At 40.5% G+C, this 27,936-nt stretch overlaps 1 protein-coding gene across 1 annotated transcript; it reads right to left on the bottom strand.

The window, feature by feature from the left end:
- Nucleotides 1–2,087: 2,087 nt before the first annotated feature.
- LOC306771070 (F-box/LRR-repeat protein 7-like) lies at nucleotides 2,088–26,503 on the bottom strand. Its single transcript, XM_079260121.1, has 4 exons — nucleotides 26,227–26,503; nucleotides 21,901–21,990; nucleotides 5,040–5,657; nucleotides 2,088–3,427 (listed from the first exon to the last, which is right to left on the bottom strand). The coding sequence occupies exons 1-4, from the start codon at nucleotides 26,261–26,263 to the stop codon at nucleotides 2,691–2,693; spliced, it is 1,482 nt and encodes a 493-aa protein (XP_079116247.1). The 5' UTR covers nucleotides 26,264–26,503; the 3' UTR covers nucleotides 2,088–2,690.
- Between the last annotated feature and the right edge of the window lie 1,433 nt (nucleotides 26,504–27,936).

A 27,936-nucleotide genomic window follows, 5' to 3' on the forward strand; every position in this document is an offset into this window, starting at 1 on the left:
TTCCTACTTATACCCTGAGCTCTTGCCTGCTAGTTGGGCAGTCTGATGACGACTCTTTTCTTATCTCTAGCTGTTCCTTTTGCTTCCTCTTTTCTTTCAAAAATATCCTCCTGCATTTCCTTGACGAACCAGCCATGATGTGCATTCAAAACAGTCAGTTTGCCGATTTCCACTTGCCAGTATGTGACACATTACTTAAAGCAGGGGTGGCTAATCTTGCTCAGAAACCTTTTTTTTTTTCTTTTACTCTGGGTGAAGTGGTTCATCATGCTGACAGTAATCTATATATTTTGTAATCATGAACAATAAGAAATATAGTTAGACCCCTCAGTTTACTGTAAATCTGTAAAAACTCTGACCAATCAGTTGTTTATGTCTTATATTTCGTAAGCTTCCTCCTTTTCACATTTTCAACAACTCCAAAAAATTTAATTAAAATCCATCCATAACTTTTTTTTAGTTACTTTAAACACAAACAGATAAACGCCAGTAAAAACATAACTTCCTTGGCAGAGGGAAGAAAAAAGGCCTTGGAACACACAAGGAGCAAAACCAGAGGTGGAGGAGCCAAGACAGGGTGCTACTTTCACATCTTGCTAGCTTCAAAACATCACCTACCCCAGCTTTAAGGTAAAACTCCGTTGTAATGTGATCCGCCAGGCTGGAACACAAAGATGCAAAGTGTGGTTTGTCAGTCACGGGACACTGCTGGCCAATACCAGCTCCAGAAATGTACATAATAAATGTTACTGACCATCAAAACAGACCTTTTTTTTCTTTTTTTTTAGATCAGAAAGACACTTTAAAGATGAACTACATATGCAGTGACTTAAATATTTTACTTACCCAAAACTGAAAACTCATTCAGAATATTTCAGAATTATAGAGAACAGCCTTTTTTCAGGGAACAAGAAGCAGGCTAGTTTGCAGCAATGGAGGTCGATCAAGCCTTGAAAAGGTGGTGCTTCCAATGCCAATGTCTCTTAACTTTACCATGATAACTTACAACTCTGTTATCAGATCTGGAACACACTGTAGCACCACGTTGTGAGGATAATACTGCAGAAAGTTGTGTGTTGCTATAAAAAATGGCACGAAAAAGGCAACAAACAATGGAATGTCTTTCTTTCAGGGAAATTAGGAAGTGCAGGTGGTTAAAGAGATCTGGCAAACCCAAAGCCATCACAGGACTGAAAGACAAGTTCCTGAGGGTTTACAGCTTGTGCAATAGGCTGCTCACCAGATCTTTTTTTTTAAATTTCCACGGCAGAAAGAATGCTATGAGTGTGTTCAGCTGGTATCTGCTAAATGTGGCTATTTTCATGACTCAAAGGACAGAATTCAGGATCTGAGCAACATATGCTGCCATTCAGATGACATCGATACGGTAGCCCTCAGGTGCAAAACACAGACATAAATCAAAAGAACAAACCCAAGAAATTAAACAAACACATAAAAAAATAAATAAATAAAAAAAAACACAGTGACATTTTAAACTAGATAACCAATAACAAAAAAAACCCAGACAAATTGAAAATGACAGTAATAAAGAAAAAAAAAAAAAAAAAAATTTGAAAAAACACAACCATATTAACCTATTGGAGAAATCGCCATATATACCTACCTCCTCCGGTAGGTTAATGTTTTATAATTTCTAATTTGTAATAATTTGTAAATTTTTAAATGCTTAGCTGTGGTTTGCACTTCAGGGCCACCGTACATCTGCTACAGGAAAGGTCTTATTCACTTCATGACATGAATTCCCTGTCAAACCACATTGTTCATGGTGGAAGAGTGGCTGCTGAACTGATCAACCTGCAGTCCAGACTCATCATTCATCCACTGAAATGATTTTGGCACAATTATAACCAAATGGGGGGGGGGCTCCAGACTGTTAATCTTTTCCATTTTTCTGTTTCCATCCTCACTAAGCCTGGAAATGCTCAAATAGCCTTATGACTCATACATATATGGATTTTTCAATACATTTATTGGCACAGTTATAGCAGCAATGTGTTCCTGTTTTTTTTTTTTTTAATTTATTTTTTTCCAACAATGATCTCATCTCTTCATGTTTTCCTCTTAGGGGAATAGTAACCTTTAATACAAGCGAATGTAATGTGAGACATGACACTTGGAGCTCAGTTGAAGTGATTGTCAGTACAGTTGCATAAAGTGCGTATGCACACAACAACACAAAGTGAAACCGAGTGTGTTTTGGAAATCACCACATCTGCCTTGTTGCTGCTCTGCTGCTACATTCTCAGTGGTTCAGTTGGATGATTCTTGCTTCTTATAAATAGCAGGAGTAATGCATGATAGTGATTATGTTTCAGAGCCTTTAGGTGATGATGGCTTTAAAAAATAAAATATATATTACAAAGCTTTTAAATGCTAACACAACTGTACCCAGTGCTCAGTGTTTGTAGCATGTTGTTATGATGCTGCGAAGATGATGCTGAAACACTGTACTTCTGACTTTTTACAGGTAAATATGTTAAATACATTCTGTATTTTCAAAGAACAGCATGTACAGTCACAGAGCGGATTTTAAAAAGGCAAATTCTGGCCAGTATTGCACACCAGGTTACAACCAATTCTGACACATAAGCCGCTGAACTCTGCCAACAACGTAGCAGGAATATTACAACATCCACTTGTCAGAAGGACCGGTCCAACGACTCCTCGCCTCAGTAGAAAGCCGGGTTTGTGTGCTCGATGATGCAGCGCCTGCAGTGGCGTCGCACAAACCGCAGAGCCTCCGGTGACACTTCGCAGTCCTGCACATTGAGAAGCTGCAGCTCGCAGCAGTTGGCTGCCAGGGCTTTGAGTCCTCTGCCCGTCACGCTCTCGCAGGCTCTGAGGCTGACTCGCCTCAGGCCTTGGCAGTACATGGCCAGCTGCTCCAGCCCGCTGTCTGACACCAGCGGGCATTTGCCCACATCAAGAGACTTGAGTTTGGGGCAACTCCTGGCCAAGTGACCCAGGCCATGATCTGTGAGCCCCTCGCAGCCCCTTGCGTTTAGGTAGCGCAGTCTTGGGCAGTAGCGAGCCACGTATCGCATGCCCACATCTGTGATGCGGGTGCAGTGGGCTACGCTCAGGTAGCGCAGGCAGCCCTCCAGGCGGGCGACTTCGCGCAGGCCGAAATCCCCCACCAGGCGGCAGTCACTAAGGCTGAGCTCTCTTATCGAGGGGCAGTGGTGCGCCAAGTGGCGCAAGGCTTCATCTGTTAGTCTGGTGCAGCGGCGCAAATAGAGATGTGTGAGACGTGGGCAGTGGGAGGCGATAGTTCGCAAACCCTCGTCCTCGAGTGAAAAGCAATCAGTCATGTCCAGGTAGTGAATGGAGATCTGCTGGCCGTGCATGGGGGACAGCTGGAGTGAGGCCTCCTGGGTAAGGCTGATGCATGTCACCTTGGAGCAACCTGGAGGAAGACGAAGAGGAATTTAATCATCCAGTTTGCTCAGTCTTTTCTTTTTAACGGAAGTATCCTCTGGATGCATATAAAGCATAAAATAACCGACTGTCTAATATAGTTGTGCTCATATTTATTCATCCCCTTTCATTAAAGAAAAGGCTGAATTTACAACAGTCACTCAAATAACTGGAGACTTAAAAAAAGGAACAATAACTAAAAATTTGCAAAAAGATCATTTAGTAATATAAGACACTGTTTTTTCATTTAATTGAGTTGAAGAAAGAAAAAAAACAAATTGATCCTGGACAAATTAGAGCACTTTTTCTGTTGAACAGTGGGACAAAATACCTGTCAACAGGGGCAGAAGTCTGACTGAGAGGAACAGAAAACACCTGACTGTAGCGGAAACATTAAAGGATTGTTCAACAAAATATTAGTTTATGAGTGATGTGATGTGTAATTATCTTAGTTATTATGTAACTATCTTGTTTGTTTTCTTTTTCAAAAATAATATTTAAATTGAACCAGAATTAGAATATAATGTAATGATTTTCATAAATTTTTTTATTTATTATTACTTTAGTCAATTTCAGCTTATTTTACCAGGCAGCTGTTTTTTTTTTCCTTCTTTAATAAAAGGGTATGAATAAATATGAGCATAACTGTATATGTAGTTAGTGGATGTAAGGGAAACTTTTCTGATTTTAATGCAGCTACAGTGTAAGAAAAATCCAAACTTTGCTTCTCATTTTGTGTGTGAAAGTTTAGAAAGTTGTGATGGTGCTGCGACTCATTTGCTACGGCTCAGTAAACTGGACGGAAATGATGAAAACCAGCATAACCTTTGAAGAAACCCCCTTGATGCACCACATATTAAAATTAAACTCAACCTATGAAGTTATTTGGAACAAAACGAGCGCTGTGGGTTTTGCCTCAGGTCACTTACACGAAAACTGTATTAGCAGAAGATCTTTTTATGACTTCTAAAGACAGAAGGAATCATTACTGCAATCAAACTGATGTATGAATCCACAGAGGAGCTAAAGTTATCAGCCACTTGAGGGCGATGGAGTAAATCAGCTATGTTTCATGACATCTGTGCAACTAGATGCCGGCTGTTTGAAAGCAAATGTCACCAGCCAGCTGTTATGTAAAAGAAATCAAATCATTTATGCCAAATAAAACCCAGAAGTTTTTAAAGCCTATTTTTTTTTCCCCAACAAAGAGATGCTAATGGCGCAGATGCTGATCTGCAAGCAGAGTCCTGCCCAAGTCAATGTTATTTGTGTCACTTCCTTAATGAAAGCAGCAGACTGCTCCTCGTATTCATGTAAAGCAAAGTTCTGCTCTCAGCTAAAGAAAAGCCTTTCTTCTGCCACATGGGAGCTGAACGTTGGCAGAGCTTCTCCTGGTCCTCTAATGATTTTCCCAGCTTTACAAGAAATAACTGAAAAGCACTGAGAGGAGGAATTCTTCTGAGGTAAAGCCACACATGTGCGTGATGTAAAATAGCAGCCACTCCTTATTAAAATGGAGCGAGTCTGCCTGGAGATTATAATGAAGGTAAGGTGGGTTTTATTACATTGTTATAAGGTATTAAGTGCACGTTTCCGTTTACCTGAGAGGTTCAGGTGCTCCAGGTTGGGGCAACGGGACACCACCTCAAACACAGCTTCGTTTGAGATGTTGTAACAGCCGGCAACCTCCAGGCGGCGTAGCTCAGGGCAGCACTGCGCCACCACGTGCAGTCCCCGGTCGGTGAGCCTCTTGCAACCGTTGACGACCACAGTCTCCAATGTCAGACACACGTTGGGGGTGTCTTGGCACAGTCGATGGGTGAGGACCCGGATGGCACGGTCGGCGTGAAGCAGCTCTCCTGTAAGCCGGACGGTGCTCCACAACCTCGGGTCCCACGCCAGGTTGTACCAGCGCCGGCAAACCCTCGCACAGCGGCACAGCTGGTTGGTTGGAAGATGGGAGAGGATCTGAAGGAGGGTGTGGTCAGGGAGGAGGTCAATGGGGGCGTGGTGGTGGATTTTTGATAGCTTGGAGCGAGTGTGGCCGCCGGGCTGGGGGTGGATGACGGCCACGGTCTCGGCGGGAGCAGAGGATGAGGAGGAGGAGTTGGTCTCGTGGCCATTACTGGAGAGAGCGGGTGAAGAGAGGGAAGAGGATTTGGACGGAAGGATCAGACCCGGGCTGGGAGTGCTCAGGGTTCTTGTGCTGGTCTCGAAACCTGAAAAAAAGGAAGACATGACAAAAAAAAAAACAAAAATATTTTTGGTGATTTTAAGATCAGCTGAATCGAGTGACCTTTTAAAACTAGCGTAAGATAATGTTTATGAATCAGAAATAAGCCTCTAAATCAATGCAACATATATACAAATTGACCTGTCAAACAGCTGATAATCAGTGATTTGTGCAGCAATTTGACAGAATAATCAGAAAGAAGTGATTTTTAAATTTACTTTGATTTAATTGCAGATGTTAGGAGCAAGTATATTTATGTTTATTTCATTCACAACTAAAATTCATATGTTTATAAACAATCCTTGGATTTCTTGAGAATCTGTACATTAAAAAATACATATATTTTCAGTAGGAAATTACTAGGAAAATGCCTCAAATATTATGTTGTTACCGAAATCTACCACGTGCATTTGAAGCGACATGCTGTCGGGTCTAATTAAAGAACAAGTGGAAAAAGGAATCCATGGAAATCTGCTGTGGAGTTTTCACCACGATAGTGCCACACCAGCCTCTATCGTCACTCAGGAGGAGTTTCCACAGATCTTGTTATCATGTTTTGGGAAGTTTGGGGGAAAAAACGAGTCGGGTTTATCTGCCAGGCGTTGGGGGCAGCAGTGGCACAGCCTCTTCCATCAGAGGAACTGAGAGGCTTCAAAGCAGAGCGGCTGAGGCTGACGATGCGTGGTCGGGCTTGTGTAAACACAAAGGCCCTCCTGACAGATGTGTTCTGATTGTCTGTTTAGATCTTATTGCCTTGGCGTGACACGGCAGACTCCATCACTGGCGTTGGATCCAATCCACCGAGTGGACCCATATTTTACTGTGACCCTGAGTGATCCCCTCTGATTCTATCTAAGTCTCCTAACCACCCCTCAAATCAGCTGGCCTGATAGTATCGTTGAAAGTATTTTAAGAAGTGATCAGTGAAAAATCTGTTTCCAGGCTTTCTGGTGACTGGTTGCTTTAGGATACGATCATAGTTTTGTAATAAGAGAATTGTATAATGAATTTCTCCTCTGAGTTGTGTTTACAAAACGCACACAACCATAAAAGCTATTATATTAATACCTTAGGCACCTTTACCAAAATGCTAATCTAAACTGTCAATATTAGTAGATAAAATGATAAATAAACATGGAAGTTACTTGTAAATAATATTTATAAAAACATTTAGGGGCTTTAATCATAATAATAATTCAGATTTTTGCTCCAGAATTTAAATGCTACTTTCATGCACCCTGTAAGCAAAGGGCCTGATGTTAGAAGCTGCAACAAGTGTCGTGTCTGGACTTTTAGTATGAATTTGGATTTGTGCAAAAGATAAATGGATCTGAAGTCAATCTGACAAAATCAGAAAGTTCCAGACACTGAAACAAAGCAGAATACAACAAGTCATAAAGTAAGACTGTTATAGCTCAGCATAAATATAAAACTATTGGGATCAAAACTGTTCCAATCCTGTTTCTATTCTGATGGTAGAAACGACGTTAGTTCCTGGTTAGAAAACCTGGAAAATATTAACATTCATATACTTTATTCATACATTTTATTTACTTTAATGAACCTTTTTAAATGTGAATATCTGATGATGTTTGATGCTGATCCATTTTTTTCCAATAGTCAACTACTACTTATTTTTTTTATAAATATCCTGGAATAGTCCATTCAAATAGACTGGAACATTTTACCAGCACTGGATGTTGTGGTTTATGAGTTCCAGTTTCTAACCTCTGAAAGGCCGATGTTTGTGTAAAGACAGAGAGCTGTTCAGATGGAGTTGGCAAAATTCAGAATTCAAAGCTGCAGTCAGGGTCACAGGCAGATGAAGCCTGTCACAGCTGCCATGAGGCAGAGTGGATCCTGGATCACAGTTCCCTTACAGTCACACACTATAGAAGTAAATAACATGTATTTGGACCATGGATATAAAACCAAATCGGGCACAGAGACCATCTTCACTCAAATCCAGATCCCTCTCTCTGTCAGCGTCTCCGCTGTGCTACTGTAGCTTCATTGTGATCCAACAGTGCAGCTAAAAAGATCCAGAATCATGATCCGGTGTAATATTATGGGCTTCAAGTCATAAACTGACAGGAAAGGTAGTTGCCAGGTGATTCAGGTGTTACCACTGTGATGATCTAAATACCCTCTCATAGTCTTGTAGCTTGAACTGCACATGGACGCTTTTGGACAGTCAGCTGCTTCTGCACTGAATGTCAGTAAATATGAGAAATGGCCGGCATCCTGCTTGTCATGTGGATTTGTGCACTGGGACTGACAGCTGGGCAGAGACGCCGTCCACGCAGTCGTTGTGCAGATCTGTATTCCAGACCTTCATCTCAGTCTGCCTCTCAGCTCCCCACTGATGACATCCACAGACTCATCCTCTAGAGGAACATGTCATCTGATTCACGGCTACTTTTAAACTGCCTCTCATGTGCATTAAAATTCTCACTTGAATCCAAATCCAGGTGGGACAAAGACTGATGGCGATGCTGCAAAAATATCATCTAAAAATCAGAAATAACCACTGAATACTTATTATTCAAATGTTAGAAGAATGTTGATGTTGAGTTGAGGAACACTGCTCACTTCAGCCTGAGTCTACTGCAAAAACATTCTTGTGGGTGGTCTGTCAATGATCAGCTTGGTTTCATAGAGGTCATCTAGCTTATGTTGGCAAATAAACTTTTACAACAATAACTCAGTTTTTAGCTGCACACAGAGAATTTTACCAAGATCATAAAATAAAAATAAATAGTATAAAATATAAACAAAAATTTAATTAAAAGAACACAAAATAGAATAAAATCATTTATGAGATAACATTAAAACAGAATAGAACAGAAAGGAAAGGAATAGAATAGAATAGAATAGAATAGAATAGAATGAAATGAAATGAAATAAAAATGTTAATCTTGTGGTGTCACAAAAAAACTAAAGTCTGCCAGAAATGCTAAAATCACAAAATTCCAGAGTGAATCATATTTTCCACAAACCCATGCGCGGCCACTACAGACACATTTTTGGAGTCATTAGTTTTGATGGATGACCGGGGCACTGCTTTGTTGTCCAATTCCAAACAAATGCGATGGATTCTGTATGCAGCCCATCTGCCACTGGCCAAGAAGCAGCATCCAATTTGTGTGATTACATGTGTGACTGATCAGAGGAGTGTTTTGAGGCTTTGGAGACACACAGTGCCACTAATCAGAGTGCTCCCACCCCTCCAATCTGACACACACTTTCACGCAGCTGGTGGGAAAAGTTAAATGAAGTCAGCTTTGGCGCTGCTTGACTCTACTGGGTTTTGGATCTCTTGCACCTGGATTACTTTAAGGAGATTTACATGTAATCAGTCCATGTTTTCTAGCTGATGCTGAGGATGGAAATAAACTCATATCTGAAGTTTACCCTCCTTGCCTTTAGTATCCGAGTTCATTATGCTGTTTGTCTATTATGTGATGTATTTTTCCTTTCGGTAATAATGACTTTGTGCACATTTCATGTCCCTTTTACAAAAGACTGCGGAGCATTGTATGTTTACTCCTGCATCCATGACAGGATGGGCAAAATGTGTCTTTGAATTCCAAAACTCCTCATAAAGCCGACACGAAACCAATTCCCATAAAGACTACGATGTTTTACATTAACTGTTAACGCACTGTTAGACTTGACCTTTAAACAAACCCCATAATCAACCCTGATCTGGAAATATTTACATTCATTCAGTGCTCAATAGATCTTCAGAGATGAGATGTGCTAAAGTACGTTTAACTGTGAGCATACACCTCTACATATACATGACGACAAGTTGAACTCCCCACTGATAGTCTGACACAAAGGAAAACCTGAATAAAAAGCCAACTACTGGAGCGCTGCAACTCCAAACTTAAAGGATCAAAGAGTTTTCTCATAACTTTCAGTTGCTGCAGAAAACGTCTGAGTTACCCAAGGGTGTCGGGTTTTATATCTCTGTATCGCTGCAAACCAATCATTAACAGAACAAATACCCTGCAGCTGTCAAACCTCTCTTAAAGTCCCTGCAAGTGCAGCTGGTGGAAGATTCAGCTTGGCTTGGGGGAATCAGAGGAGAACAGTGGAACATCTGGCCGCGACTCTGGACAAAGAACAACTCAGCAGTGGTGAAGTGAAAGAGAATCTCATGCTTTTTGAATGCACATGTAGCCACAGCAAGGCATATTTGGCTGAAACTGTTTGCCGCTAATGCCGAGCCGCAGGAGGATCTCATTAACATCAACTCAGCCTTACTTCTAAGGCACATCTGGATGGTGCTTTGATACCAGAAGTTTAATGTAAATCAATGAGGGTGATCACTGAAAGGACAAGATGACTCAGATGATCAGAGTCAACTGAGCTCAATGAAAAAAAAAACCTGATGCACTTGGAAGAAAAAAAAAAAAAAAAAAAAGTAGCAGAAAAAGCAGCTTTGAGGCATTCGTTTGGGCACCTCTGAAGATGAGAAGGGGCAAACCAAAACTAAAGAGGGAAGATAAATTGGCAAGAGAGCCTTCAGACTTTACCAGAGATGGAGACAAGTGCACATGTAGGGTCAATCCAGATTTAACGCAGTCTGGTCATAAACTATAAGCCACAGGGATTCCACTCAGGATCTTGCAGTGCCGTGAAGCTCTGCTAAGACCCCGTCTGGAGCTTGAAGGATTATTACTGCTGCATCTGGCAGAACAAACCAATCCATTACCTCAGTGCCATTAGTCCTGTGACATGTTTCTGCTCTGCAAGCTATGCTGAGGTCTTTCTTGGCAGGAGTGTGAGGAAATCGGGGATGCTCATTTTCTACTCATGAGAAAAGAAATCAAATCTAAATCAAGTCAAAAGGAGCAAAGTGTAAACTCATAGCTTCAGCTAACAGAAAACAATCAACCCAAGAGGGTTTGACTGGAAGTAAACCAAAAAATGCAACTGATTTATCAGCGCTGGAAGGTTACATGGTCTAGTTTTCTAAAGGGAAACATCCGACGAAGAGAGAGAGAACTGCCGGGATGAAAAACATCTGGGTCTGTCTCGGGTTTTATTGAATACATGGAAGTTGATATTACTGTACACCGTGGCGGCTTGGCTATCAGCAAAGCCTTCACTACAGGAAGGCCTTACGTCACTGTATGACCTAAAAGACAATGGGGCCTTGCTGGTTCCTTCACAATGAGCACACTTGGACAGGAAATGGACGACTTCTCTGTTCTCTTTAGACAACCCCCAAAGCTCCTTGACTCTGAGGCACACTAGCAGGCTCAAAATGAATTTTTAAAGACTCTGCTGTAACAGATTTGTTCACACTTCAACCTGTTTTCCCCACAAACCAAGTCTCCAAACTTAGCATTAGCCACTTTTATAGACATTGGTTGTGGACAGACGGCTACTCAGATATCCTAAAGTCAAATTACAGACAAGGTCACTCCCGAAAGAAGGAGGTTTTCTGTTTGTCTAATCATCACAGATTTCCACAACACAGATGGCAGTTTGAATTAGCTGTCATGCGAGGCTGAATTGGCTTTTGGATGAATTGTGTCATTTCTTACAGGTTGTTAAACAGGATGCCAAATTTGGGGTGACTGCAGAGTTTATTCAGTTTGGCAGTGCTGTGTGAGAAAAGTGAGAGTGTGAAGTGACAGTCGTGTTAGAATGGATGAAGATGTGGCCACATTTGGTATGCAGAAGAACGAGAACATCAGGGCGAATGGAAAAGTGAAAACAAGGCCAAATGTTTAATTGTTTGACTGTATGGTTGTGATGAAGGGCAAATGTAATGTTTTAATGTAGTTAAAGGAACAGAACAAGGCAAGTGATGGAAATTTTGCGGTTTCAAGTTCCTGACAAAAATAATCCACTCTTATACTCATTTCCAGTTTTGCATTTGAGTCTGGTGCTCATTTAGCAGATCTGCATGGCCCACAGTAAAACAAAAAAAAAAACAAAAAAAAAAGAAGAAGAAGAAGAAAAGAAAAAAAGCAGAGGAAAAATGTAAAAATAATGGCTCTTTATGCCACCCTGCCCATCAGTACCTTCTCCAGTTGTCAATGTAGTCCAGCTGATTCAAAGCTCTTGCTGCTAAAGGTCTACTTTTCTGTGATTGGACAGCTTCCAGAAACCTGCTGCAGGTCAGCATCCAGTTCAAACTGTGCTGCCTCAAAACATTTTTTTGTAGATGAAAAAAATGGTAAGCATGACCAGAAGTTGTATTATTATGACTCCACAAGTGAAATAACCAGATCACATGGCACAAGGAATGCTAGTACTTTAATTATGTACTAGTACAACATAAAAAAGTTATTCAACAGCTTTGTTGTGGTTGTTGGGGACAGAGATGTCCATGGATCATGAGACATTTCAAAGCAACAGCACGACACATACAGTATAGTGACACCTAGTGTCAAACCTGCAGAATGCAGGGAAGGAGATTTTCTTTAACAGTGTGTTCAGACCAAACGCGTTTTGAGCGTTTTCGACACTTATAACGCGTTTGGTCTGAACACACCGTAACTCACCCTCAGCTTCAATGACTCTAGAAGTACAATAACTCTAACATGTAAATGGCCTTCCCTTTTCATTGCTTATTTTGAGATAACAAAACATTACAGTATGATTATTTCATAACCAGATAATCATGAATCATTAAATTTCTATCTTGGCACATGAACCCAAAGAAACCCATCAGGCTGCTGTTAAAATGAACTAAGCTTGGTTTAATCTATGAAACTATTAAGTTCAGGCACAAAAACTACATGGTTATATGATTATCATGATGGGCTTGCATGAACAGAAAAAAGAACAAAAGTAAACAGCGGTTTAGTATGACGCTGTAATCAGTGGGATTCATGGTCTAATAAATGAAAGGTTTCAGACCAAGCGGTTTATAAAACATTCATTCGTCTGTTTAACGCCAAAATCAGCTGTCACAATCATAAGCTTCAAGTGAATTTAATATATTTTTTTGCATTGTTGGTGAGTTGATCATATTTGGCAATCTTTTTCCAAAACTGAATAGCCCAAGTGTTTTTGATAACCCAAATTCTTATTAAAAAGGAAAAGTTATGAGTTTTTAAATGTGAATATATAAAACACAATTCATTCACCCAAGACTCCTTGGAGAATAATATTTAGACAAAAAATGTTCCTAATTTTTTTTTTTTAACCACTTGAATTTTAACCACAGCGGACACTTCCCCAGTTACGTAACAAAGCAAACCACAGAAAGAAATAAGGTAGGGCAAATCCAATGTGTCAGTTCGACACCACAACTGTCGCCATGTAGCCACAAGAAAGCCCAGAGACCCAGGTGAAACACTGTAAAAACAACAGCCACAAGCCAAAATCATGCAAGCAAGTGTGTTTTTCAGCCAGGTGGCACATTTCCCAAATCCTGTCAAACGTGCTCCTGTAGTCGGCCTGAAAAACATAACTTTGTTGAGGAAAATGGCAAATGCGCTCAAAACAACACAGCGAGGCCTCCCTCCCTCTCAGCACAGTTTGAGAAGACTGAGCAGTAATCAGAGAAGAGTTATGGGATGGAGAGATCTGCTCACTGAGCTGCCTTTCCCTCCTCCTCTCCCTTCCCCTCCTTAAACTGCAAGCACTTGTTTTTCTTTTCTTTTCTTTTTTTTTCTTGCCTTGTTCTGTGCTTTTTTGCTTAGATTTCCTGGCTCTGGATGTGGAAGAGAGGAAGGAGGAGGAGCAAAGACAGCTGATGGAGAAAATCTGGAGAAAATAGCAGTAGCATTCTTCTCCTCTGTGTGTTCTAGACCATTTCCAACAAAGATTAGATGAAAACCGCTGACATTTCTTATTACAGCTACTACAGATTTATGATACAATTGCAGGATGCTGCATCAAGTAAAGTTAAAATGGTGCAGAGACAAAAAATATATATATATATATTGGAACTGCACTTTTTTTATGCTTAAGATGAGAACTTCCAATGATATTTCACCCATAAGTTTAGGAAGCATCCACATCTAAACAGACTTCTCTGTATGCATGAGAACTTAAAAAACAAGCTGCATGGCGTGGCATGTGCAATATTTTCCTTTGGACAAGATAAAAGCCAGGATTGCAAGTCAAGTGGAAAAAAACAACTTAAATCTTCCCTCTGCAGTAAAAATGTCCCAGTGGCAATGACACGCACAAACACCTCTCTGCAGCATATTTCAATTTTGGCACAGCGAAAGTCAACAGTGAAACACTATATATCTGGCTGAGTAAACACAAGTAAAAGGGTCATCGGCGTGCGAGGTTAGTTTACAGATGAAGTGTGAGAGATTTGTTGCGCCTGAGAGGGCAAAAAGATATTAACATGTTGGAGACAGAAGCTTTCTGAGCAGAGCTGTTTAGACTGAACATCTGACCCTTTCGCGGCCTTCAAAATATCAGTGTGTGGGGATTATCGTAAATGTATTTACACATGGACGTGTATTTGTCTTTCACTAGTGATGGCCAAGACAGATACACCTGTGATCTGAGGCGTCTTTAAGGCAGTTTGACATGTAGTTTGGACAGAGATGCATTGTAATATCCTAAAACCAGAGCCTGACATTCACAGTTTTCATATCAAACACAATACAGATGAGAGAAAATGGAAGCAACTTTGTACTTCTAGTTTGGATTTGCAAACAGAACATTCATGTGACTGACTGAAGTCTTATTTAATATGAGTGAAATGAACTTTTTTTTAAAAAGTGAGTTCTCCTGCATTTTCCTCTTTGAAGTTTGTTTATTAAGCGAAGACGTCGACGTCTTCTGTTGAATTATGGCGCTGCCTTTTCAAAGATATGCTTCACGACTGAATGGAAACCTCACTTTGGTGTGGCTGTGATAGTAGCGAAGCATTCACAAAGACGGGAAACAAATTTAAAACCTTGATCCAGAAAGACGCGTCTCCAAACTGACAGGGTTTAAGTTATGACCTAAACTCTGTGGGGTGCTCTGAAATAACTCACGACATATTCCGACATGAGTGCGTTCGGGGTCATATAACTATAACGAACAATGCTGGTAAAACAACAAACGCAGCAATTCATCATCTGATGGTAGTCACATAGTTCTTAGCTCTAACCAAGTAGGGCCAAAATTCAGTCTTGTTAATTAAAATATGAGCTCAGATGTTTCATGATGGTAGTTCAGACCACATGGGTTAAACTGAGACTGCAGGGGATCAGAAAAAAAAAACATTAGACCTGTTTACATTTATTTGTTAACGTTGTTTTCATTTGTTTTCTTAAGCCAATGTGTTAACAGATGATAATTTCTACTAAATAAAAAACATGAAACCTTCAAAGACTGTTTTCATGCAATTCCAGTACATAAAGTGAAGTACACTTTTGTGACCACCTGGCTGGATTACAGCACTTTATTTTGGGGAGGGAATCCGTCCTCAATATCTGGATTGCAACTTGCACATAACGCAGCTGCACATCCTTTAACAGGCACACACAATTATGAGCCGGTCACCTTGGTTTTATCTTCTCTTCACTGGTCGGTCAGCTGACCAACTCCTCTTAAGTGGACCCCGAGACTAGCCGGAAGCTCAGAAAGGACCGAACCTTTTGCGGTGGCAGCACCAAAACTTTGAAATGAGCTTCCTTTTGGGGTTGTGACAATATTATTTTGTCGCGATTTGATTCCGTAAAAAGTACGAAACTTTTTTTGCTAGTAATTTTTCTTAATTTCAATTAGGAAAAAACAACACAGTAGCCAGATCATCATTCAGCTCCTATAAAGCCTAAGAAGACAAGTAAAAAGATTAATAAAAACAATAAAAATGAAGAAAAAATTATAATGGATTATTTTTATTTGTTTGAAAAAAAAAGTTTAAAAAAAAAAAAAAAACTTTTAAAAATTGTGAAGCAAAAAATCCTGATATTTGACTTTTTTCAATTCGATTTCCCCTAATTCCTTTGTACATTAACAGGCCTCTTCTATATCTTTCCATAAAGAAAATCTCTTTTATAACCCTTTATAACTCATTTATTTTACACACTAAAGCTTTTGATGAGTTTCCATTCTCAACTCCAACCGTAAGCAGTCTTCGCTGCTGGGATTCTTACAGGGAATTTTCGCTTAATGAATTTATTTGTCACGAATGACATACTGCGTGTGATAAGCATAAATCAAGGCATGTTCACAGCATGTAGTATGAAAGAACTGATTAAGCTTTTCCTTGTCATTGTTATCTCTGCTTCTTAGCCTGTGGGCAGCCAAAGAGGAAGTCAGTATGTTCATTGTTCCCACAACTTCCCACCTTCCTGGTGCCATTGTAAACGGGTGAAGGAACTGACCCCAAAGCATGGCTGTTCTGACAACAGTCCGGGGTTTCTGTGTTACATCAATGTTTGAAACTTTGGAAGAGGTTCCAGCTGATACTAGAGTGTCTTTGGGATTTACAACACACAGGCTGCACATCTCACACTACCTTCAGTTTAGTACCTACTCTGTCTGAGACACACATTCCTCAGGTACCCTGAGGTTGGACTGTGCCAAAGCAAATCCTTGAGGCCCAGACAGGGTCAGAGTGTAACCCCTGCTGTGCAATACTCCATTTCATCCCACAGGAGGGATTTACTGTCCAGGACTGTGCCTTTCCGTCTGCAACTAACAAGAAACGCAACTAGGTCAGGACACCACAAACTTTTCTAAATAATAACTGCAAACAGAGGCACATTGCGAAAGCCTGCCAGACAACTGCCCAACTAAGTTTGTTTTCAGGAGGAGAGGAGTGTAACTTCCTCATGTTGATTTTGTGGGAATACATGATGGGTCGGTGAATGAAAACAGGCAATGCCCTACTTTCCATTAGTGGGACCAGTATTGGGGCTGGAGGATATTCAGTTAGGAGGAGGTCATAACATCTCTGAAATTATTGTGATGGAATAGGTTTCAGTTTGGAGAAATATGAAATAGCTCTGGTGAAAACTGATGCAGACTCCAGCTATTAATTCTGATGGTGTCTGGTTTGAATCCTAGACACAGCGGCTACAGAGTCAGACAGGAGGTGACAGCCTCTCCTCACTGTTGTGAATAGTAAACTGTCCTGAAAGCCACTGAATTGTCCTGGAAAACACTATAATCTGTTGGAGAAAGAACAGATCTGTACAACTGAAATACTGCTCAGCAAGCTCAGGTTAGCATTGCAGGGCTGTTTACAGGCAAGAACTCTGCCAGAAACCTGTACAAGTTGAATAAGTTGGCTTTTAAAGTCAACATGTCCTGAACCTTCTCAAGCCAAACGTATCATATTTTATACATAGAGTTTCTGAGATGTTTTGCGTCACTTTATGGAGAAAACTTTGCTAAAAATCCTGTAGAACACAATCTGATACTTATCTTCTGTCCCCTTACAGATACCAGGAAGCTGAAGATTATACGATAATAATTTTGGCACGTCACATGGTAATAAATGCTACTTATTGCCCCAAAACAAGGGTAAGTTTTTTATAGCATTCTGTTAAAATGCCAAGTAAAGACCTCATATTAAATAGAAACTGAACTTTTCTTACCATTTTTTCTTGGTTCGGGCTTTAACAGGTTAAAACTTACAAAATTTCTTTAAAAATTGCTTTCAGATTTCTACAAATGTTGCTTCATTCAATTGGATGAAATAAGCCTAGATAACAACAGGCTTGATAAAAAAAAATCATAAATAACATAAACCTGTTCTTATTACCTTTAAAGACGCATTACATCTATTTCTTTTTTATTTCCCGACAAACCTTATTCTAAACACTTCATGGAGTGTGATTATTTAATTGCTTTAACTTGGACTAAAATAAACTTCTGGCTTTCAAGACAAAACTATTTGTGTTAACAGCTGTATACTTTCTAACACTAAATAATTCCCAATGAATAAATGATCAGGAAAGTTAATAATACTTCTGTAACTTAGTTATTTATTAGTTAATCAACACTGCTGTGCTGAATAATGCTATCCAGGATGACACACAACAAAAAGTATGTAGGTTATTATATACAAGCTGTAAATTGTTTACCTATTATTTGATATTTCACACTTCAAATAAAAAACATTGCCAACCTCAAAAACCCTGTTTGTCTCACGTGATAGATTGACTGCTGAAAATGTCCTGTTACTGCAACATTTGCTACAGTGGCACAGATAAAAGCTAACTACTGTAACTAGATTAGTAGCAGTGACCTTAGTGCAGCATGGGGACAGTGTGGGCTCCATGAATACTCCCAGTGTGTGGTGGGGAAACAGCCCAGACTGCTTCCTGATTAGTTTTGTGGCCCACAGGACTGGGTGGGCAGGCGCTGTGTGATCTGCCACTGTTTGCGAGTGTTCAAACACAGGTTTACATGTCTGTGTACGCTTGCGTATGTGTGTGCATGAGTGCGCATGTGTGTGTGTCTTTATAAGGAGGGGGATTTGACTGTGGCCATGGCGGTTCCAGACCATGTAATTACTCCCACTTAGAATGGAGAAAAAAATAACAATTTCAGTCATAACACAGTTGGGAATTATGGTTTGGACAACTCTGGCTATGGCATTTTATCCTTTCTGTCTATATATTCCTATCTGTACAGGTTGTGCTCCAAGAAAAGACATTCTGGACAATTATGAATTCTCCCAAAATACTCTTGGATCTGTCCACTGAGGGGCTTCTGGAAACAAACCCAGTGAGTCAGCATTTCCAAGCAAATCTGAAGGAGCCGATCTCGCTGCATGGTCACGCGTGCTTTTCGCTCTACACTCAACAACGCTAATTAGAGAATTAACCGCACTACAAAAAACCTAATTCACAATCGTTTTGCGTGAAACCAGAAGAACATGTGATGGCTTGTGAGGAGCTGGCTTCATGTTTTCTTCCCTCCAATGCTGTTCCTTTTCTCTCTGTGAAACACCTTGAAACCTTCAGCTGAGTGACAGGTATAAACACATGTTGCAGCTGCTTTTTGTTTTCTTGTGGGCAGCACCAAACCACAAGGATACTACATTCACCGTGCCAGAGCAAATTTAAGATTGGTGATGACAATGCATGAGAAGCAAAGGAGGAGCGCATTGTATATGCGCATGAGTGTGCAAAACAGGACGTGTCAGAGGTCAGCCTAGAGAAACGGCAGCAGGAAGTTGATGAGATGTCAAAATTGAGAAATCTGATAAGGTTTTTGATTGCGAATTTTTATCAGCGGCTTTGTGATTATGTTTTCTAGGTTTTGAGATTCAGTGTTACCAAACCCGTCCAGAGCTGTACATGAGCAACGAGGAACTACATGATTTGATTTAATTGATACATTTGAGTGCAGAAAAGATCATGAAAATTTGTTTCCGATCACGAAATGTCTAACACAGCTCAGCCAAATGGACCATTCACCCAATAAAATGTTAGTTTTGGTTAACATTTGGAGCGTTCTTCTTTTTTTTTGGGGGGGGGGGGATCACGCTGGATAATTCAGCAGCTTAAATGTTGTATGCACCAGTAGATGGCAGAGGCAAAACAACAGAGCTATAAGCGGTGATGAAGGTCTCAATGAAGACTGAGCGCCTGCCTGACGCTCTCTGATCTCTCCCAGCCCAAAATTCACATTCCTGCTGAAATATAAATACCAAGAAGTAAATACCAAGAAGTGTAGGATTTTCCTCCTTTTCAGGGAAATTACAAACTGTGCCACTAAATAGAGAAATAAAAACACTGTCATACTTTGTTTCATCAGGATATTAGGCCAAAACCAGGATGCAGAAATGCAGAAGCTGTGATTTTACATCCAGATAGCTATATGAGCAGATTGCCCACGCCAAATAAATACAGCTAGATGCTAAAATAATAGCCATGTCAGCATCATTTACAGTTTCTGTGTTATTTTATCAACACAAAGCTTTGCATACAAATCAATCCATCTTGTTTGGCTTGAAATCCTAAATATATTCTCAACTTTTTCTGTTAACCATTGAAAATAAAGCAGAAAATTTCCAAAACCCTCCAATTCTGGTGATAAATTGTGGTCAGAATCAAAATACTCATCTACCAGACCAATGATGCTGACAGGTTTTCAATGTAGGGACCCAGAGGTGGGATATGAGTAGGTTGTTGAAAAATGCATTGGGTCCTCATCAATTTAGAAAATAAAAGTATTTATTTCAATCTTTTATATATTTTTCTATGTATTAAATTGTAAAGTTAAACTCCTCTGAATTTAACACTACAAGAGAGTTCCTCTGTGAGGTACTCTGGGAGCTGATCAGAGCCGGGGGGGCACACGGGTATTGGAAGCAGAAAATACAGCTGCAATATAGCTGAGCAGAAATAGCTTTTTATCTTTTTCTTTGGTGGCATTTGTTGCTTTTGGAAGCGGGATGTATGCGCAGACACCATCCAAGAATGACTTACTGAGAATTTTTTCATGACCGGCACCGGAGTATGTTTTACTAATTTCATTACAGCAAGCCCCTGTATGAGCCCTGAATGAGCTCATCATCAAAGAGTAGAAATCTGAGTTTACTTACTTTGAAGTTTGGATTTTTGATTGTTTAAATGAAATCTTGGGTGACGGGCTGGTTGTTATGGCAGCAGCTAAACTAGCATGTTGCTATACAGTTTGTGCAGGGATCATGTCTGCGGGGAGGGTTGACCATAGACCGTATATCAAAGATGGACGGAGCCTCCAGTGGTTAAAAGTGAAGCCTAAGCGGAAGTGCATAAAACTGCAGTTCTCCCTTCATCCACTAGGGGCTGACTGCAAAACAGAGCAAATCCCCATAGACTCTTAAAACGACCAACTACACAGGAGCATGTTTACAGCCCGGTTCTAAAATCCATTTTCAATTTAATAGGTCAGGTTTACCTTTTCTTTTTTTCTAACTCGCCCGTTTAAAAGAAATTTAATCTTGAAGTTCATCTTATTTAGGGGCGTGTCCTTTTGATTGACAGGTACCCAATCTCCTGCTTCAAGTCAGAAGAACTTAGAACAACCACGGTTTTTAGACAGTTAACAATAGCTTTAGTCGCTTACATCCGATAGCTGGCTAGCTCCTGTTATCTCCGGGGTTGGCTTGGTTACCTCTTAGCTACAGAAAGCTCGGAGTTCGCTCGATGTCAATCATCCGCCATGACGCTCACAGCCCCCTCTCTCAGCTCCACCTCTTTGCCCATATTTGTATTTTCCGGGCAAGACGACACGCATGCCTCTGCCAAGATGGCGATGGTAGGAACCGGCCACTGAGCTTCAATTCATCTCTTCAGAAACCTATGGGTGACGTCACACGGGCTTCGTCCATCTTTTTATATACATTCTATGGGGTTGACACAGTGCTTGTCTGGTCCGTTAACAATGTTGCTTATGCTATTTTATTGTGATTTTAAACATGGGCTGTTTTTCCCCTGGTATTTTTTGTTCGATGGGAAAAACCAGTTGCATCTCTGGGATGCATTGGCTGTGAGTTTATTGTGTCCCTTCAGATTTGAATGCATCAGGTACGCAGGGTCTTTACCAAACAACTTCCCTGCTAGTCATTTAAGTACATTATAAAAATAGAAATTTTATGATTTTAGCAGGACAATGAGGGTACCTATGGCTGAACTTACACACCGAAGGCTGAGAAAATATATTTTCCTTATCATGTTTCATTCTCGTTGAACAAAAAACTGCTGCTATGATTGACAAATTGTTCCGACCGATCCACATTCGAGGCAGCTGTTGACAGGAGGCTTCAAAAGGCCTCTGCCAGCTGCAAAGTATTTCTGAACCATTACAGTGAGCATACAGTTTACATTTTGTAACACATACACTCCGGACAAAGCTCTCCATGGTTGTCTGTAGAGGCAGGAGGATGAGGAGGCGAGAGGGAGCCAGAGAGCTTCATAAGGGGGAAGTAACAACAGCGTTGGAACATTTTCACTCCCTACACCTTCTCCATCTCCTCCAAAATCCCTCTCCTGAGGCACGCACACCTCCCTCCCTCCTGTACTTTGAGCCTGATATGACTGCAGTTTAGATAAGCATTCTTCCCCAATGAGAGGCTTGAAATGTGTGTTGTTTTTTTTCTCCCCACTTTCTTCTAAAACAAAGCTCAAGAAATGCCTTTGGTTTTTGGGTTCTGATGGGACCTCTGAGTTTGTTTTCAATTTAAGCTTCTCCCAAGAACACACAGGTTTCTCTCCCAAAAAGGCAGCAGGAGGAGGAGAAGCAGAAGAAGAAGAGGAAGAAGGGAGGGCAGTTTGGTTAATGAGCACCAGATGCCTTACCTTCAGTGGTAGCTACATTCTTCGGAGCTTTAGTTGGTGTGTGATCTGTGCTCGAACTTATGTCAGAGGAGATGCTTGAACTCCCTTTACCTGCAGGGAAGAAAAATACAAGTGCTTGGATTTAATATAACAAGGCTGCGGTGACAAACTCACTTTTTGATTTGTGCTCCATTAATTTCATTATGCTTAAACCCCTCGGTCTCAGACGTCTTGTTATTTGAGAGTTTAGGTTTGAACACTACAAAGTGTCTGTCAGAGATAAGCTTCCCCTGATGATGTATTTAATACGGTGAGGAGGTATGAAGTGTAAGGAAATATAAAGCCCATCACTCTCTACTTTTGTGACTTTTATGTTCCTCAGCTGGTGAGGAATGGCTAGCCTTGGCACATGCACAAAGTCTGCGCTGGTTTGTTTCAATTAGCGTCCGTTGTCGATATTTGGAAGGAGAATAAAGTCTCCCGAAATCCTCCTTCAGTCTTCACTTCCACTCAGGGCAAGTGAGGAAACGCTCCGGAGGATGATACAAGGTTTTAATGAATGACTGCACATCACCGGCAGCATACCTCTTAGGTCATGGAGTCCGTACGGATTCTCAGCTGCCACATCAAAGCCGTTTTTATTCAGTTTACATGCATTTCCAATCCTTTATGAGACACGTTTGTTTTATGGACCTAGGATTTACATTTCTACATAATGACACAGGAGCTTTAAATTGCAGAGAAACATGCATTTGAATGCATGCCGGTGCACACAGAATGTGGCAGTCTGCACTGCCATGGCTGCAGGCTGCTTGTGGAGAGCTTGTTTATGGCATTTCATTCCTCTGTCAGATCATATATGCAGCTTTGTGGCTTTCTTGAGAGTAAGTATGTGCCTTTCAATGAGCACGACCGGCCAAAGAGGTGTTGTCATACGGTCGCGTCCACATCTAAAGCGACAACCTAGAAAAAGAGCAAAACATAAAGCTTTACGATGAACATTTTTCAAAAAAGACGCAACCTGTCGCCATGTTTGGCCCTTTGGTATCACGCAGCAGACTCAGCTAAATGCAGCTCAAGTCAATTTTAAAGTGGCACCACAATGATATTCCCATTAAACAGACGTCAACATGATTAGACAAAGCAAAGCGGAAAGAATAACGCTGGGTCGATACAGGCAGATGTGCTCTAACATTCAGGGCTGTTTAGTTGTTTCTATGCCTTGTATGGAAAAATAAACTTCCAAAAAGCTTCTGCTTCCTGTCATATGCTTATATAATGCGCTGGTGGATGGTTGCTGCAGAGTTGGGACCAGTGTGTAATTAATTGTGGAGATACAGTTGAAAACAGATGTGTAGTGATGGCTTGTAGAATTCTGTGCTTGTAAATAAGACGCTAGTTTCAGATACAAAAAAGCCATAAAAACTGCATTTCTATAGTTTAAGCAAACAGCATTTAGATGCCATCATGTTTTTAAAAATGTGCTCCGCTGATTGTGCTCACAGCAGATCAGATTGTTGGCAAAAATAAGACACAAAATAGATAACAATTAATTCAAAATTACATGTTCTTGACTGCACTTGACTGTACAGACACGCGCTACTTCAGATGCATGACCGGACCGCCTCCTGCAACAAAGTTCTACATCTTCACATAGAAAAATCAAAGTTTGCTGCATAATGGGGATGTTCAACACTGGCTTTTTTTTACTAATATCCAATACACCAATTTTGTCCAACTCTTAATTTCTAATATCGATATCAACTGATACCAATATTTTTGGAGCAAGTCGTGCCAAAAACACAAAAATATTTACAAAATACACATGATATCTTTGTCATTTCTCATTATCTGTAAGAGAAGAAGTAGCTGAAGAGTTTTATGTATAATACGTGCAAAATGTGTAATGTTTTTGTCATAAAAAAAGTAAAAACTGATACAGATCCTTTCTGATATTGCATTTCATGCTGATATAAGACAATAATATTGGAAAGCTCTACTGCAGAATCAGGGATGAAAATATTGGATACTTTAAAAACATGCAACAGAACTGCCAAATGCAAATCTTAATTTTAAAAAGGCTATGAGCAGCCACAATCTGATCTTATGCAGATGAACAGTTAACTGTTCCTCTTATGAATGCAAAGTGGAGAGGAAAAACATGCTACATACAATAAAAACTACATAATTCTAAAGTCTTCATAGAACATAAATCTCCGGGTTGACAGCTACTAAACTTATTTACAGGCATCAAAATCTCCCATGTGCTACTTTTTGCCTCATGAGGGCGATTCCAGATGTTGCTGGGATCAGCATCAGCTCTAAAGACAAAGTCAGAGAGTAATGTGGAGTAAGAAGAAAGTGAAAAGAAACTTCTGCAGCCTGCTCCATATAAACTCCACCAGCATCTCAAGGCTACATTTGCTGTCACCATCATGCGACACATGAATTATCGCCCAAACTGCTTGAGCAGCACATTCCAAACAACAAGCTAACATCTTGAGTTTGTATAAAAACCTCCAAAACACACAACTCCTCCTACATTTGTCAGCATCTTTCCAGTTAAACTCTGATGAAATAATTGTGTCAGACACCAGCTACATGTCTCATTGTTGTCACGGTGATGTTGCTGTGGAGCTCAACGTCAACATCAACTTGGCATTAGAGAATCTGCCGTCTGTACTTCGACGGGCTGAATTCCAAGGTGAAGCTGGCCCACGTGTTATTTTTAAGATCACGAGTTCCAAGCTTTTCTCTGCACTTATTGACTTAGGAAGAGAGCTCATTGGAATGTTATTTATACAAACATCTCAGCTCTGGGGGCAGGAATAATGCGTTGGGTTGAGCAGGCTCGCAGTTCATTGGAGAGATAAGTGGGGATAACGTGAATGTGAAAATGCAGTCAGACACACTGCTTTGTCTGGAATGAGGATGACTTTGAACGCCCAGCTGAGCTTATATTCCCCGATTATTAAGGCCACATGTTAGAGATGCTATCTGCTTTGAGGTACAGGCCGAAAGATTCAGACTGCGGTTATTGTAATGTCAATAAAAAAAAAAAAATTAAAAAAAAAAAAGGAGAGAAGGTTTAATATTGTGTTTCAGTGGATTTGAAGCGCATTCCTGTTGGATGAAGCAGCTTTGTGGATTTTGAGGTGAAAATATCTCATCAGTACTAGAATGTTACATATTATAGTCAACTCTGTGCTTAACAAGTGACAGTAAAGAAGCATGCAGTTTGATCCTGTTAGGTCTTTTGAAGTGATAATAGAAACTGCAATAGCAGTTTTTGTTTTTGTACACTGGCCCTTTAATAGTTTCAGCTTCAAAAGATTTCCCAATTTTATAATAATCTACAAGACGTCCATGTCACCAGTACTTAATGGACTTGAGGATGGCTGTTAACTTTGCAGAAATGGCTCGTCACTAAATGTTAGACACATTCGAACATAAAAGCTCTACAAGTTACATGCATGGTCCTGGACTAATATTTTATACTTATGTATTGATCATATATGTCATGCATGCACAAAATGGCTTCCAAGTCCAATACCAGTAAGCTTGGACTTGAACTGTGAAGAAAAGATACAACACACTGCTTCTCTTTCACCCCAATCTGCAGACAATATAATTTTCATCTCAAAACAATCCATAAATAGGCTTCTCTATGAATCTGTTGCCAGGTCAGCTGCTGTAGACTACTAATGTGAGCTGATATTCAACAACCTACAGGTTGAGTCTGCAGACCTGTTGGTCTATACCAGTGCACGTGCCAGGACGCTTCACGCGCTTCTGCAGTCAAACTAAACAGTTCTTCCAAAGCACATAATAGTCTGGAAGAGTTAGTTTCTTAAAGAAAGATAGAGAACACATTTTTTGTATGAAGCTATGACCACCAGGTGTCACTGTGTCTTGCATGGGAAATATGAATTTTGCACATATTAAAAAAAAAAAAAAAAAAAAAAAAAAAAAAAAAACACCATAAAACTGCTCAACTTTGCTTAAAATAAGCGAAAAAGCTCAAAAGCGAACTGACAGGTGTGTAAAACATGTTTGACTTTACATACACAGGGGAAATAAGACAAAACATTAAACCAATAAAGTTCAAGTTAGAGGTACTGGTGCTAGTTTTAAGCTAGCTAACTGATGTCTGGGGAGAAACTCGAAGTTTAGACTGCTTCATAGTTTGCTATTTTTAGTTTACGACGTGGAAAAAGTCGCCAATGACGACAATGAAACGGGGATTTTTTTTCTGCTCCAAAGACCTATAATGAAATTAAAACGAGGCTGTCTTTCAGTGTGGAATTAAAAATAAATGTGTTTGTAAAGTAATTATTGCACACTTACCCTCGCTCCCATACTGTTTTCCATTGTTCGCACCCATTTTAAAGAATACATAATCTACGCGCAAAAACTGGGGCTATCAAGTTGAACTCCGGTGTAAAAACAGCAGTCTTTTCCGCAAAGATGAGCGACACAGGCAGAGATTTTTGCAGGGCCCGTTAGCTCCGACTTCAAATAGTTAATCCAGATGTTGAACAGAGTACGCCTGAGCATTACGCAAACCTAGAATCCAGACTTGTGCATCCAGCGGTGCTGACTCTATATCTGAACATCCGCAGGCGCTGAGCGGTGGACACACACACACACACACACACACACACACACACACACACACACACACACACACACACATACACGCAGACACACAAACACGATTTCGAGGAGGTCGGAGGAAAAACTTGGGAGAAGTTCCCTAAATGGTAAGCAGCTGTTTATCAGGCTGAGTGCGGGCAGACAACTTTGTGAGGACGCGCAGCTCGCGCGTCCACTGCATTTGTATTTAAAGAGACCGCAGACCAGAGAGAAAGATGCAATTGTTAAAGAGAAAAATAAAGAAAATTATGATTAGGAAATACTCAGATGTCACCAAATTACAATTACTGTGAATTTGTTGCCCATAATAAGGCACCCAACCTCATAAATATCTCAATCTAATGTTACCAGGTGTCACTTTTATGGACTTGATCTGATCCAATCAGAGCTGAGGACACATAATCTCTCAAATATTCGGGGAATACAGCCGCTGTGAAAGAAGAGAGCAGTCCAGCCACACATGCGGGCATGTTTCTATGAATAGCAGTCATACAGGTCATTGGATATGTGGAAGTAAAGTCCCCAGACAATGCCAGTTGTCTGCTGTTGACAGTTGGTCAAATATTCTGGATATATGTGAAATCCCTCACTGTATAGCACACCACTGAAAGCTCTGTGTCGATTGCTTCCACTGGTCCAGATTCCCTCCTTCAGCATTAGATAGCAAAAATGTTACTACTACTGTACAGACTAGTCATTTGTTCTATATTGGTATATATCTTGGCTGCCAACCAGGAAAAGCACAACTGCCCTCAGCAATGAAGAGATTTCTTCTTGTAAAGTTTCCATTTTGCAGAGTCACACTTAACGCCACATCACTTCTTTATTATGCTAAATTTTATTTTCTCAAAACTTACATTAGGCCTGTAATACCTTTCTGATTCTAAAATGTTATGTGTTTGTCCTGATGAACCATCGGGAATGCTCTTAAAACAGTGTTTGACTGGATGACATGGTACCAAGAAACTGGGCTCCTGGCTGTCTCAGGTCAAATGCCAAACCTCAGACCTTTACAGCCAACAATCTCTCCCTCTCTGGAATGCATAGTACATGCAAATCCAAACTCCACCAGTTACACATCAGCATCTCAAAAAAAAATGACAAGAGCCACACATTAAACTGATCTGATGTGGAAGAAAAAAAGCTGCTTCACACTTTCTGAAAAGGCTTAGATCAACTCTGACAGTTTCCCTTTGCTGCCCGTCCGGCGAGGAAACACAGCCACAGGAGAGAATGAGTAAGGGTTGACAGGGGGGCTGGTATTTATTTCAGGAGGAAACAGACTGGGCTACAGCCATGGCACAGCAGGTTGAATCAGAAACATCAACGTGGTGCTCTGGAACAGCTGCACTTTGAGAAACCGCGGCCAGATCTCTGCTGGTGTCCATTGCAACTGTGCTT

This window comes from Telmatherina bonti (assembly GCF_933228915.1).
Source record: "Telmatherina bonti genome assembly, chromosome: 20".
NCBI lineage: Eukaryota > Metazoa > Chordata > Actinopteri > Atheriniformes > Telmatherinidae > Telmatherina > Telmatherina bonti.

What these genes read in the sequence shown, in the direction of transcription:
- LOC306771070 (XM_079260121.1), bottom strand. Translation starts at nt 26,263, where the DNA reads ATGGGTGCGAACAATGGAAAACAGTATGGGAGCGAGG. An exon ending in GAATGTAGCTACCACTGAAG is followed by an intron (nt 5,658 to 21,900) that starts GTAAGGCATCTG and finishes CCTTTTTTTCAG; the next exon opens with GTTTCGAGACCAGCACAAGA. An exon ending in GGAGCACCTGAACCTCTCAG is followed by an intron (nt 3,428 to 5,039) that starts GTAAACGGAAAC and finishes GTCTTCCTCCAG; the next exon opens with GTTGCTCCAAGGTGACATGC.